We start from the raw sequence: 14738 nt of genomic DNA on the forward strand, positions 1-14738 counted from the left end.
TCTCCTTGTCATTGGACAGCTTGTAATTCTGAATACAGGTTAATTGTAATTCAAAGTTGCTTAATTAGGACATAAGCACAATAGAGAAAGTGCAGAAAGGCTGATATCAACATTGAAAGAATATAGATATCAGGAGGAGCTGGAGCTCCTTACTCCGGAAAGGAGAAAGTTGAGGCATTACCTTATTGAGGTCTTTACAATTAGGTAGCCCTCAGCCTGTTTTCTCCACTGCAAACTTTCTTGACACCACCTAAGTCATTTGCAATCTCTCTCAAGTGGCTGGGCTTCATTGCCTTGAAACATTTCAGCCATTGTGTGTTTCCAATGGGCTTTGGGTGGGTCTGACTGTAGCAGCCATTGTGCATTCCCAATGGGCTTTGGGTGGGTCTGACTGTAGCAGCCATTGTGTATTCCCAATGGGGTTTGGGTGGGTCTGACTGTAGCAGCCATTGTGTATTCCCAATGGGTTTTGGGTGGGTCTGACTGTAGCAGCCATTGTGTATTCCCAATGGGGTTTGGGTGGGTCTGACTGTAGCAGCAATTGTGTGTTTCCAATGGGCTTTGGGTGGGTCTGACTGTAGCAGCCATTGTGTGTTTCCAATGGGCTTTGGGTGGGTCTGACTGTAGCAGCCATTGTGTATTCCCAATGGGCTTTGGGTGGGTCTGACTGTCGCAGCCATTGTGTATTCCCACTGGGCTTTGGGTGGGACTGACTGTAGCAATCATTGTGTGTTTCCAATGGGCTTTGGGTGGGTCTGACTGTAGCAGCCATTGTGTATTACCAATGGGCTTTGGGTGGGTCTGACTAGCAGCCATTGTGTGTTTCCAATGGGTTTTGGGTGGGTCTCACTGTAGCAGCCATTGTGTGTTTCCAATGGGCTTTGGGTGGGTCCGACTGTAGCAGCCATTGTGTGTTTCCAGTGGGTTTTGGCTGGGTCTGACTGTAGCAGCCATTGTGTGTTTCCAATGGGCTTTGGGTGGGTCTGACTGTAGCAGCCATTGTGCGTTCCCAATGGGCTTTGGGTGGGTCTGACTGTAGCAGCCATTGTGTGTTTCCAATGGGTTTTGGGTGGGTCTGACTGTAGCAGCCATTGTGTATTCCCAATGGGCTTTGGGTGGGTCTGACTGTAGCAGCCATTGTGTATTCCCAATGGGCTTTGGGTGGGTCTGACTGTAGCAGCCATTGTGTATTCCCAATGGGCTTTGGGTGGGTCTGACTGTAGCAGCCATTGTGCGTTCCCAATGGGTTTTGGGTGGGTCTGACTGTAGCAGCCATTGTGTATTCCCAATGGACTTTGGGTGGGTCTGACTGTAGCAGCCATTGTGCGTTCCCAATGGGTTTTGGGTGGGTCTGACTGTAGCAGCCATTGTGTATTCCCAATGGACTTTGGGTGGGTCTGACTGTAGCAGCCATTGTGTGTTTCCAATGGGCTTTGGGTGGGTCTGACTGTAGCAGCCATTGTGTATTCCCAATAGATTTTGTCGGGGCATCGCAGGCTCGGGGCATCGCAGGCTCGGGGCACCGCAGGCTCGGGGTATCGCAGACTCGGGGCACCGCAGGCTCGGGGTATCGCAGGCTCGGGGTATCGCAGGCTCGGAGTATCGCAGGTTCGGGGCACCGCAGGCTCGGGGCACCGCAGGCTCGGGGCACCGCAGGCTCGGAGTATCGCAGGTTCGGGGCACCGCAGGCTCGGGGTATCGCAGGCTCGGGGTATCGCAGGCTCGGGGTATCGCAGGCTCGGGGCACCGCAGGTTCGGGGCATCGCAGGCTCGGAGTATCGCAGGCTCGGAGTATCGCAGGTTCGGGGTATCGCAGGCTCGGGGTATCGCAGGCTCGGGGCATCGCAGTCTCGGGGTATCGCAGGCTCGGGGCATCGCAGGCTCGGAGTATCGCAGGTTCGGGGCACCGCAGGCTCGGAGTATCGCAGGCTCGGGGCACCGCAGGCTCGGGGTATCGCAGGCTCGGGGTATCGCAGGCTCGGGGCACCACAGGCTCGGGGTATCGCAGGCTCGGGGCACCGCAGGTTCAGGGTATCGCAGGCTCGGAGTATCGCAGGTTTGGGGTATCGCAGGCTCGGGGCACCACAGGCCCGGGGTATCACAGGCTCGGGGTATCGCAGGCTCGGGGTATCGCAGGCCCGGGGTATCGCAGGCCCGGGGTATCGCAGGCCCGGGGTATCGCAGGCTCGGAGTATCGCAGGCTCGGAGCACCGCAGGCTCGGGGCATCGCAGGCTCGGGGTATCGCAGGCTCGGAGTGTCGCAGGCTCGGGGCACCGCAGGTTCGGGGTATCGCAGGCTCGGAGTATCGCAGGCTCGGAGCACCGCAGGCTCGGGGCATCGCAGGCTCGGGGTATCGCAGGCTCGGGGTATCGCAGGCTCAGAGTATCGCAGGTTCGGAGCACCGCAGGCTCGGGGTATCGCAGGCTCGGGGTATCGCAGGCCCGGGGTATCGCAGGCTCGGAGTATCGCAGGCTCGGAGCACCGCAGGCTCGGGGTATCGCAGGCTCGAGGTATCGCAGGCTCGGGGTATCGCAGGCTCGGGGTATCGCAGGCTCGGGGCACCGCAGGCTCGGGGTATCGCAGACTCGGGGCACCGCAGGCTCGGGGTATCGCAGTCTCGGGGCATCGCAGGCTCGGAGTATCGCAGGCTCGGAGCACCGCAGGCTCGGAGCATCGCAGGCTCGGAGTATCGCAGGCTCGGAGTATCGCAGGTTCGGGGCACCGCAGGCTCGGGGCATCGCAGTCTCGGGGCATCGCAGGCTCGGAGTATCGCAGGCTCGGGGCACCACAGGCCCGGGGTATCGCAGGCTCGGAGTATCGCAGGCTCGGAGCACCGCAGGCTCGGGGTATCGCAGGCTCGGGGTATCGCAGGTTCGGGGTATCGCAGGCTCGGGGCACCGCAGGCTCGGGGTATCGCAGGCTCGGATTATCGCAGGCTCGGAGCACCGCAGGCTCGGGGTATCGCAGGCTCGGGGTATCGCAGGCTCGGGGTATCGCAGGCTCGGGGCACCGCAGGCTCGGGGTATCGCAGGCTCGGAGTATCGCAGGCTCGGAGCACCGCAGGCTCGGGGTATCGCAGGCTCGGGGTATCGCAGGCTCGGAGTATCGCAGGTTCGGAGCACCGCAGGCTCGGGCACCGCAGGCTCGGGGTATCGCAGGCTCGGAGTATCGCAGGCTCGGAGTATCGCAGGCTCGGGGCATCGCAGGCTCGGGGCACTGCAGGCTCGGGGCATCGCAGGCTCGGGCACTGCAGGCTCGGGGCATCGCAGGCTCGGGGCACTGCAGGCTCGGGGCATCGCAGGCTCGGGGCATCACAGGCTTGGGGCATCGCAGGCTCGGGCACTGCAGGCTCGGGGCACTGCAGGCTCGGGGCACTGCAGGCTCGTGGTATCGCAGGCTCGGGGCATCGCAGGCTCGGGGCATCGCAGACTCGGGGCATCGCAGGCTCGGGGCACTGCAGGCTCGGGGCACTGCAGGCTCGGGGCACTGCAGGCTCGGGGCACTGCAGGCTCGTGGTATCGCAGGCTCGGGGCATCGCAGGCTCGGGGCATCGCAGGCTCGGGGCACTGCAGGCTCGGGGTATCGCAGGCTCGGGGCACCGCAGTCTCGGGGTATTGCAGGCTCGGGGTATCGCAGGCTCGGGGTATCGCAGGCTCGGGGTATCGCAGGCTCGGGGTATCGCAGGCTCGGGGCACCGCAGGCTCGGGGTACCGCAGGCTCGGGGTATCGCAGGCTCATCCAGGCAAGTGGAGAGTATTCTATTACACTCCTGACTTGTGCCTTGTAGGTGGTGGACAGATTTTGGGGAGTCGTAGCCACAATATTTTTTGGCTAGTCCAGTTCAGTTTCTGGTCAATGGGAACCCACCAGGTTATTGAGACTGGGGGATTCAGTGATGGTGATGCCATTGAATGTCATGAGGCCATGGTTAGACCCTCTCCTGCTGGAGATGGTCATTGCCTGACACTTGTATTTGTGTGGGAAGATGTTACATATGAACTTTTATTCTTTTTTTTTGTGTCTTACAGAAAAAGAGCAAAGAGGAGACTAGTGGAGAAGAGAGTGGTGTGGAAATTCTTGAGAACAGACCTTACAATGATGGTCCAGGTGGTTCTGGGCAGTACACCCGTAAAGTTTACCATATTGGTATGCACATCCCCAGCTGGTTCAGATCGATTTTACCAAAAGCAGCACTGCGTGTTGAGGAGGAGTCATGGAATGCTTATCCCTATACCAGAACAAGGTACATGTTCACAAATGTTTGTTATGTTCAAATTGAATTAATGTATCATTGAGAATCTTTGTGTGAAAAAATAAAAGCTTTTATTACGAAGCATCAATGAAACCAATGTTCCAGCTCCGACTCGCTTCCCGATTTTACACCACTGCTTCCAGCTCCGTCACGCTTCCCGATTTTACACCACTGCTTCCAGCTCCGTCTCGCTTCCCGATTTTACACCACTGCTTCCAGCTCCGTCTCGCTTCCCGATTTTACACCACTGCTTCCAGCTCCGTCACGCTTCCCGATTTTACACCACTGCTTCCAGCTCCGTCTCGCTTCCCGATTTTACACCACTGCTTCCAGCTCCGTCTCGCTTCCCGATTTTACACCACTTGTTCCAGCTCCGTCACGCTTCCCGATTTTACACCACTTGTTCCAGCTCCGTCACGCTTCCCGATTTTACACCACAGCTTCCAGCTCCGTCTCGCTTCCCGATTTTACACCACTGCTTCCAGCTCCGTCTCGCTTCCCGATTTTACACCACTGCTTCCAGCTCCGTCTCGCTTCCCGATTTTACACCACTGCTTCCAGCTCCGTCTCGCTTCCCGATTTTACACCACTGCTTCCAGCTCCGTCTCGCTTCCCGATTTTACACCACTTGTTCCAGCTCCGACTCGCTTCCCGATTTTACACCACTCCTTCCAGCTCCGTCTCGCTTCCCGATTTTACACCACTGCTTCCAGCTCCGACTCGCTTCCCGATTTTACACCACTGCTTCCAGCTCCGTCTCGCTTCCCGATTTTACACCACTCCTTCCAGCTCCGTCTCGCTTCCCGATTTTACACCACTCCTTCCAGCTCCGTCACGCTTCCTGATTTTACACCACTCCTTCCAGCTCCGTCTCGCTTCCCGATTTTACACCACTCCTTCCAGCTCCGTCACGCTTCCCGATTTTACACCACTCCTTCCAGCTCCGTCTCGCTTCCCGATTTTACACCACTCCTTCCAGCTCCGTCTCGCTTCCCGATTTTACACCACTCCTTCCAGCTCCGTCTCGCTTCCCGATTTTACACCACTCCTTCCAGCTCCGTCTCGCTTCCTGATTTTACACCACTGCTTCCAGCTCCGTCTCGCTTCCCGATTTTACACCACTTGTTCCAGCTCCGTCTCGCTTCCCGATTTTACACCACTCCTTCCAGCTCCGTCTCGCTTCCCGATTTTACACCACTCCTTCCAGCTCCGTCTCGCTTCCCGATTTTACACCACTCCTTCCAGCTCCGTCTCGCTTCCCGATTTTACACCACTGCTTCCAGCTCCGTCTCGCTTCCCGATTTTACACCACTCCTTCCAGCTCCGTCTCGCTTCCCGATTTTACACCACTCCTTCCAGCTCCGTCTCGCTTCCCGATTTTACACCACTGCTTCCAGCTCCGTCTCGCTTCCCGATTTTACACCACTTGTTCCAGCTCCGTCTCGCTTCCCGATTTTACACCACTCCTTCCAGCTCCGTCTCGCTTCCCGATTTTACACCACTGCTTCCAGCTCCGTCACGCTTCCCGATTTTACACCACTTGTTCCAGCTCCGTCACGCTTCCCGATTTTACACCACTTGTTCCAGCTCCGTCTCGCTTCCCGATTTTACACCACTCCTTCCAGCTCCGTCTCGCTTCCCGATTTTACACCACTTGTTCCAGCTCCGTCTCGCTTCCCGATTTTACACCACTGCTTCCAGCTCCGTCTCGCTTCCCGATTTTACACCACTCCTTCCAGCTCCGTCTCGCTTCCCGATTTTACACCACTTGTTCCAGCTCCGTCTCGTTTCCTGATTTTACACCACTGCTTCCAGCTCCGTCTCGCTTCCCGATTTTACACCACTCCTTCCAGCTCCGTCTCGTTTCCTGATTTTACACCACTGCTTCCAGCTCCGTCTCGCTTCCCGATTTTACACCACTCCTTCCAGCTCCGTCTCGCTTCCCGATTTTACACCACTCCTTCCAGCTCCGTCTCGCTTCCCGATTTTACACCACTGCTTCCAGCTCCGTCTCGCTTCCCGATTTTACACCACTGCTTCCAGCTCCGTCTCGCTTCCCGATTTTACACCACTGCTTCCAGCTCCGACCCGCTTCCCGATTTTACACCACTGCTTCCAGCTCCGTCTCGCTTCCCGATTTTACACCACTGCTTCCAGCTCCGACCCGCTTCCCGATTTTACACCACTGCTTCCAGCTCCGACCCGCTTCCCGATTTTACACCACTGCTTCCAGCTCCGTCTCGCTTCCTGATTTTACACCACTCCTTCCAGCTCCGTCTCGCTTCCCGATTTTACACCACTGCTTCCAGCTCCGTCTCGCTTCCCGATTTTACACCACTGCTTCCAGCTCCGTCTCGCTTCCCGATTTTACACCACTTGTTCCAGCTCCGTCTCGTTTCCCGATTTTACACCACTGCTTCCAGCTCCGTCTCGCTTCCCGATTTTACACCACTCCTTCCACCTCCGTCTCGCTTCCCGATTTTACACCACTGCTTCCAGCTCCGTCTCGCTTCCCGATTTTACACCACTGCTTCCAGCTCCGTCTCGCTTCCCGATTTTACACCACTTGTTCCAGCTCCGTCTCGCTTCCTGATTTTACACCACTGCTTCCAGCTCCGTCTCGCTTCCCGATTTTACACCACTCCTTCCACCTCCGTCTCGCTTCCCGATTTTACACCACTCCTTCCACCTCCGTCTCGCTTCCCGATTTTACACCACTGCTTCCAGCTCCGTCTCGCTTCCCGATTTTACACCACTGCTTCCAGCTCCGTCTCGCTTCCCGATTTTACACCACTCCTTCCAGCTCCGTCTCGCTTCCCGATTTTACACCACTTGTTCCAGCTCCGTCTCGCTTCCCGATTTTACACCACTGCTTCCAGCTCCGTCTTGCTTCCCGATTTTACACCACTGCTTCCAGCTCCGTCTCGCTTCCCGATTTTACACCACTTGTTCCAGCTCCGTCTCGCTTCCCGATTGTACACCACTCCTTCCAGCTCCGTCTCGCTTCCCGATTTTACACCACTGCTTCCAGCTCCGTCTCGCTTCCCGATTTTACACCACTCCTTCCAGCTCCGTCTCCCTTCCCGATTTTACACCACTCCTTCCAGCTCCGTCTCGCTTCCCGATTTTACACCACTCCTTCCAGCTCCGACTCGCTTCCTGATTTTACACCACTCCTTCCAGCTCCGTCACGCTTCCCGATTTTACACCACTCCTTCCAGCTCCGTCTCGCTTCCCGATTTTACACCACTGCTTCCAGCTCCGTCTCGCTTCCCGATTTTACACCACTGCTTCCAGCTCCGTCTCGCTTCCCGATTTTACACCACTCCTTCCAGCTCCGACTCGCTTCCCGATTTTACACCACTGCTTCCAGCTCCGTCTCGCTTCCCGATTTTACACCACTCCTTCCAGCTCCGTCTCGCTTCCCGATTTTACACCACTGCTTCCACCTCCGTCTCGCTTCCCGATTTTACACCACTCCTTCCAGCTCCGTCTCGCTTCCCGATTTTACACCACTGCTTCCACCTCCGTCTCGCTTCCCGATTTTACACCACTCCTTCCAGCTCCGTCTCGCTTCCCGATTTTACACCACTGCTTCCAGCTCCGTCTCGCTTCCCGATTTTACACCACTCCTTCCAGCTCCGTCTCGCTTCCCGATTTTACACCACTTGTTCCAGCTCCGTCTCGCTTCCCGATTTTACACCACTGCTTCCAGCTCCGTCTCGCTTCCCGATTTTACACCACTTGTTCCAGCTCCGTCTCGCTTCCCGATTTTACACCACTCCTTCCAGCTCCGTCTCGCTTCCCGATTTTACACCACTCCTTCCAGCTCCGTCTCGCTTCCCGATTTTACACCACTGCTTCCACCTCCGTCTCGCTTCCCGATTTTACACCACTCCTTCCAGCTCCGTCTCGCTTCCCGATTTTACACCACTGCTTCCACCTCCGTCTCGCTTCCCGATTTTACACCACTCCTTCCAGCTCCGTCTCGCTTCCCGATTTTACACCACTGCTTCCACCTCCGTCTCGCTTCCCGATTTTACACCACTCCTTCCAGCTCCGTCTCGCTTCCCGATTTTACACCACTGCTTCCAGCTCCGTCACGCTTCCCGATTTTACACCACTGCTTCCACCTCCGTCTCGCTTCCCGATTTTACACCACTCCTTCTAGCTCCGTCTCGCTTCCCGATTTTTCACCACTGCTTCCAGCTCCGTCTCGCTTCCCGATTATACACCACTCCTTCCAGCTCCGTCTCGCTTCCCGATTTTTCACCACTTGTTCCAGCTCCATCTCGCTTCCCGATTTTACACCACTGCTTCCAGCTCCGTCTCGCTTCCCGATTTTACACCACTCCTTCCAGCTCCGTCTCGCTTCCCGATTTTACACCACTGCTTCCAGCTCCGTCTCGCTTCCCGATTTTACACCACTGCTTCCAGCTCCGTCTCGTTTCCTGATTTTACACCACTGCTTCCAGCTCCGTCTCGTTTCCCGATTTTACACCACTCCTTCCAGCTCCGTCTCGCTTCCCGATTTTACACCACTGCTTCCACCTCCGTCTCGCTTCCCGATTTTACACCACTCCTTCCAGCTCCGTCTCGCTTCCCGATTTTACACCACTGCTTCCACCTCCGTCTCGCTTCCCGATTTTACACCACTCCTTCCAGCTCCGTCTCGCTTCCCGATTTTACACCACTGCTTCCAGCTCCGTCACGCTTCCCGATTTTACACCACTGCTTCCACCTCCGTCTCGCTTCCCGATTTTACACCACTCCTTCTAGCTCCGTCTCGCTTCCCGATTTTTCACCACTGCTTCCAGCTCCGTCTCGCTTCCCGATTATACACCACTCCTTCCAGCTCCGTCTCGCTTCCCGATTTTTCACCACTTGTTCCAGCTCCATCTCGCTTCCCGATTTTACACCACTGCTTCCAGCTCCGTCTCGCTTCCCGATTTTACACCACTCCTTCCAGCTCCGTCTCGCTTCCCGATTTTACACCACTGCTTCCAGCTCCGTCTCGCTTCCCGATTTTACACCACTCCTTCCAGCTCCGTCTCGCTTCCCGATTATACACCACTCCTTCCAGCTCCGTCTCGCTTCCCGATTTTTCACCACTTGTTCCAGCTCCATCTCGCTTCCCGATTTTACACCACTGCTTCCAGCTCCGTCTCGCTTCCCGATTTTACACCACTCCTTCCAGCTCCGTCTCGCTTCCCGATTTTACACCACTGCTTCCAGCTCCGTCTCGCTTCCCGATTTTACACCACTCCTTCCAGCTCCGTCTCGCTTCACGATTTTACACCACTCCTTCCAGCTCCGTCTCGCTTCCCGATTTTACACCACTGCTTCCAGCTCCGTCTCGCTTCCCGATTTTACACCACTTGTTCCAGCTCCGTCTCGCTTCCCGATTGTACACCACTGCTTCCAGCTCCGTCTCGCTTCCCGATTTTACACCACTGCTTCCAGCTCCGTCTCGCTTCCCGATTTTACACCACTGCTTCCAGCTCCGTCTCGCTTCCCGATTGTACACCACTTGTTCCAGCTCCGTCTCGCTTCCCGATTTTACACCACTCCTTCCAGCTCCGTCTCGCTTCCCGATTTTACACCACTTGTTCCAGCTCCGTCTCGCTTCCCGATTTTACACCACTGCTTCCAGCTCCGTCTCGCTTCCCGATTTTACACCACTTGTTCCAGCTCCGTCTCGCTTCCCGATTTTACACCACTGCTTCCAGCTCCGTCTCGCTTCCCGATTTTACACCACTGCTTCCAGCTCCGTCTCGCTTCCCGATTTTACACCACTTGTTCCAGCTCCGTCTCGCTTCCCGATTTTACACCACTGCTTCCAGCTCCGTCTCGCTTCCCGATTTTACACCACTGCTTCCAGCTCCGTCTCGCTTCCTGATTTTACACCACTGCTTCCAGCTCCGTCTCGCTTCCCGATTTTACACCACTGCTTCCAGCTCCGTCTCGCTTCCCGATTGTACACCACTTGTTCCAGCTCCGTCTCGCTTCCCGATTTTACACCACTGCTTCCAGCTCCGTCTCGCTTCCCGATTTTACACCACTCCTTCCAGCTCCGTCTCGCTTCCCGATTTTACACCACTGCTTCCAGCTCCGTCTCGCTTCCCGATTTTACACCACAGCTTCCAGCTCCGTCTCGCTTCCCGATTTTACACCACTCCTTCCAGCTCCGTCTCGCTTCCCGATTTTACACCACTCCTTCCAGCTCCGTCTCGCTTCCCGATTTTACACCACTTGTTCCAGCTCCGTCTCGCTTCCCGATTTTACACCACTGCTTCCAGCTCCGTCTCGCTTCCCGATTTTACACCACTCCTTCCAGCTCCGTCTCGCTTCCCGATTTTACACCACTTGTTCCAGCTCCGTCTCGCTTCCCGATTTTACACCACTCCTTCCAGCTCCGTCTCGCTTCCCGATTTTACACCACTGCTTCCAGCTCCGTCTCGCTTCCCGATTTTACACCACTCCTTCCAGCTCCATCTCGCTTCCCGATTTTACACCACTGCTTCCAGCTCCGTCTCGCTTCCCGATTTTACACCACTGCTTCCAGCTCCGTCTCGCTTCCCGATTTTACACCACTGCTTCCAGCTCCGTCTCGCTTCCCGATTTTACACCACTGCTTCCAGCTCCGTCTCGCTTCCCGATTTTACACCACTGCTTCCAGCTCCGTCTCGCTTCCCGATTTTACACCACTCCTTCCAGCTCCGTCTCGCTTCCCGATTTTACACCACTGCTTCCAGCTCCGTCTCGCTTCCCGATTTTACACCACTCCTTCCAGCTCCGTCTCGCTTCCCGATTTTACACCACTGCTTCCAGCTCCGTCTCGCTTCCCGATTTTACACCACTCCTTCCAGCTCCGTCACGCTTCCCGATTTTACACCACTTGTTCCAGCTCCGACTCGCTTCCCGATTTTACACCACAGCTTCCAGCTCCGTCTCGCTTCCCGATTTTACACCACTGCTTCCAGCTCCGTCTCGCTTCCCGATTTTACACCACTCCTTCCAGCTCCGTCTCGCTTCCCGATTTTACACCACTCCTTCCAGCTCCGTCTCGCTTCCCGATTTTACACCACTGCTTCCAGCTCCGTCTCGCTTCCCGATTTTACACCACTCCTTCCAGCTCCGTCTCGCTTCCCGATTTTACACCACTCCTTCCAGCTCCGTCTCGCTTCCTGATTTTACACCACTCCTTCCAGCTCCGTCTCGCTTCCCGATTTTACACCACTCCTTCCAGCTCCGTCTCGCTTCCTGATTTTACACCACTCCTTCCAGCTCCGTCTCGCTTCCCGATTTTACACCACTGCTTCCACCTCCGTCTCGCTTCCCGATTTTACACCACTCCTTCCAGCTCCGTCTCGCTTCCCGATTTTACACCACTGCTTCCACCTCCGTCTCGCTTCCCGATTTTACACCACTCCTTCCAGCTCCGTCTCGCTTCCCGATTTTACACCACTGCTTCCAGCTCCGTCTCGCTTCCCGATTTTACACCACTGCTTCCAGCTCCGTCTCGCTTCCCGATTTTACACCACTGCTTCCAGCTCCGTCTCGCTTCCCGATTTTACACCACTGCTTCCAGCTCCGTCTCGTTTCCTGATTTTACACCACTGCTTCCAGCTCCGTCTCGCTTCCCGATTTTACACCACTCCTTCCAGCTCCGTCTCGCTTCCCGATTTTACACCACTGCTTCCAGCTCCGTCTCGCTTCCCGATTTTACACCACTGCTTCCAGCTCCGTCTCGCTTCCCGATTTTACACCACTGCTTCCACCTCCGTCTCGCTTCCCGATTTTACACCACTGCTTCCAGCTCCGTCTCGCTTCCCGATTTTACACCACTGCTTCCAGCTCCGTCTCGCTTCCCGATTTTACACCACTGCTTCCACCTCCGTCTCGCTTCCCGATTTTACACCACTCCTTCCAGCTCCGTCTCGCTTCCCGATTTTACACCACTGCTTCCAGCTCCGTCTCGCTTCCCGATTTTACACCACTCCTTCCAGCTCCGTCTCGCTTCCCGATTTTACACCACTCCTTCCAGCTCCGTCTCGCTTCCCGATTTTACACCACTCCTTCCAGCTCCGTCTCGCTTCCCGATTTTACACCACTGCTTCCAGCTCCGTCTCACTTCCCGATTTTACACCACTGCTTCCAGCTCCGTCACGCTTCCCGATTTTACACCACTCCTTCCAGCTCCGTCTCGCTTCCCGATTTTACACCACTGCTTCCACCTCCGTCTCGCTTCCCGATTTTACACCACTTGTTCCAGCTCCGTCTCGCTTCCCGATTTTACACCACTCCTTCCAGCTCCGTCTCGCTTCCCGATTTTACACCACTCCTTCCAGCTCCATCTCGCTTCCCGATTTTACACCACTGCTTCCAGCTCCGTCACGCTTCCCGATTTTACACCACTCCTTCCAGCTCCGTCTCGCTTCCCGATTTTACACCACTGCTTCCACCTCCGTCTCGCTTCCCGATTTTACACCACTGCTTCCAGCTCCATCTCGCTTCCCGATTTTACACCACTCCTTCCAGCTCCATCTCGCTTCCCGATTTTACACCACTGCTTCCAGCTCCGTCTCACTTCCCGATTATAAACCACTCCTTCCAGCTCCGTCTCGCTTCCCGATTTTTCACCACTGCTTCCAGCTCCGTCTCGCTTCCCGATTATACACCACTCCTTCCAGCTCCGTCTCGCTTCCCGATTTTACACCACTGCTTCCAGCTCCGTCTCGCTTCCCGATTTTACACCACTGCTTCCAGCTCCGTCTCGCTTCCCGATTATACACCACTCCTTCCAGCTCCGTCTCGCTTCCCGATTTTACACCACTCCTTCCAGCTCCGTCTCGCTTCCCGATTTTACACCACTGCTTCCAGCTCCGTCTCGCTTCCCGATTTTACACCACTCCTTCCAGCTCCGTCTCGCTTCCCGATTATACACCACTCCTTCCAGCTCCGTCTCGCTTCCCGATTTTACACCACTCCTTCCAGCTCCGTCTCGCTTCCCGATTATACACCACTCCTTCCAGCTCCGTCTCGCTTCCCGATTTTTCACCACTGCTTCCAGCTCCGTCTCGCTTCCCGATTTTACACCACTTGTTCCAGCTCCGTCTCGCTTCCCGATTTTACACCACTCCTTCCAGCTCCGTCTCGCTTCCCGATTTTACACCACTCCTTCCAGCTCCGTCTCGCTTCCCGATTTTACACCACTCCTTCCAGCTCCGTCTCGCTTCACGATTTTACACCACTCCTTCCAGCTCCGTCTCGCTTCCCGATTTTACACCACTCCTTCCAGCTCCGTCTCGCTTCCCGATTTTACACCACTGCTTCCACCTCCGTCTCGCTTCCCGATTTTACACCACTGCTTCCAGCTCCGTCTCGCTTCCCGATTTTACACCACTGCTTCCAGCTCCGTCTCGCTTCCCGATTTTACACCACTCCTTCCAGCTCCGTCTCGCTTCCCGATTTTACACCACTCCTTCCAGTTCCGTCTCGCTTCCCGATTTTTCACCACTGCTTCCAGCTCCGTCTCGCTTCCCGATTTTACACCACTTGTTCCAGCTCCGTCTCGCTTCCCGATTTTACACCACTCCTTCCAGCTCCGTCTCGCTTCCCGATTTTACACCACTCCTTCCAGCTCCGTCACGCTTCCCGATTTTACACCACTTGTTCCAGCTCCGACTCGCTTCCCGATTTTACACCACAGCTTCCAGCTCCGTCTCGCTTCCCGATTTTACACCACTGCTTCCAGCTCCGTCTCGCTTCCCGATTTTACACCACTCCTTCCAGCTCCGTCTCGCTTCCCGATTTTACACCACTCCTTCCAGCTCCGTCTCGCTTCCCGATTTTACACCACTGCTTCCAGCTCCGTCTCGCTTCCCGATTTTACACCACTCCTTCCAGCTCCGTCACGCTTCCCGATTTTACACCACTCCTTCCAGCTCCGTCTCGCTTCCCGATTTTACACCACTCCTTCCAGTTCCGTCTCGCTTCCCGATTTTTCACCACTGCTTCCAGCTCCGTCTCGCTTCCCGATTTTACACCACTTGTTCCAGCTCCGTCTCGCTTCCCGATTTTACACCACTCCTTCCAGCTCCGTCTCGCTTCCCGATTTTTCACCACTGCTTCCAGCTCCGTCTCGCTTCCCGATTTTACACCACTGCTTCCAGCTCCGTCTCGCTTCCCGATTTTACACCACTCCTTCCAGCTCCGTCTCGCTTCCCGATTTTACACCACTGCTTCCAGCTCCGTCTCGCTTCCCGATTTTACACCACTGCTTCCAGCTCCGTCTCACTTCCCGATTTTACACCACTGCTTCCAGCTCCGTCTCGCTTCCCGATTTTACACCACTGCTTCCAGCTCCGTCTCGCTTCCCGATTTTACACCACTCCTTCCAGCTCCGTCTCGCTTCACGATTTTACACCACTCCTTCCAGCTCCGTCTCGCTTCCCGATTTTACACCACTCCTTCCAGCTCCGT

At 56.0% G+C, this 14738-nt stretch overlaps 1 protein-coding gene across 8 annotated transcripts in view; it reads left to right on the top strand.

Annotated features, from left to right (window-relative positions):
* Window positions 1-14738, top strand: part of pitpnm2 (phosphatidylinositol transfer protein, membrane-associated 2) — a 764809-nt gene that overhangs the window by 506432 nt on the left and 243639 nt on the right. For all 8 annotated transcript variants that reach the window (XM_072515369.1, XM_072515519.1, XM_072515564.1 and 5 more), the window contains one exon: window positions 4030-4244. In XM_072515369.1, coding sequence (XP_072371470.1) covers window positions 4030-4244 — 215 coding nt within the window. The remainder of the gene's footprint in view (window positions 1-4029; window positions 4245-14738) is intronic.

Source organism: Scyliorhinus torazame, chromosome 1, assembly GCF_047496885.1.
Source record: "Scyliorhinus torazame isolate Kashiwa2021f chromosome 1, sScyTor2.1, whole genome shotgun sequence".
Lineage (NCBI taxonomy): Eukaryota > Metazoa > Chordata > Chondrichthyes > Carcharhiniformes > Scyliorhinidae > Scyliorhinus > Scyliorhinus torazame.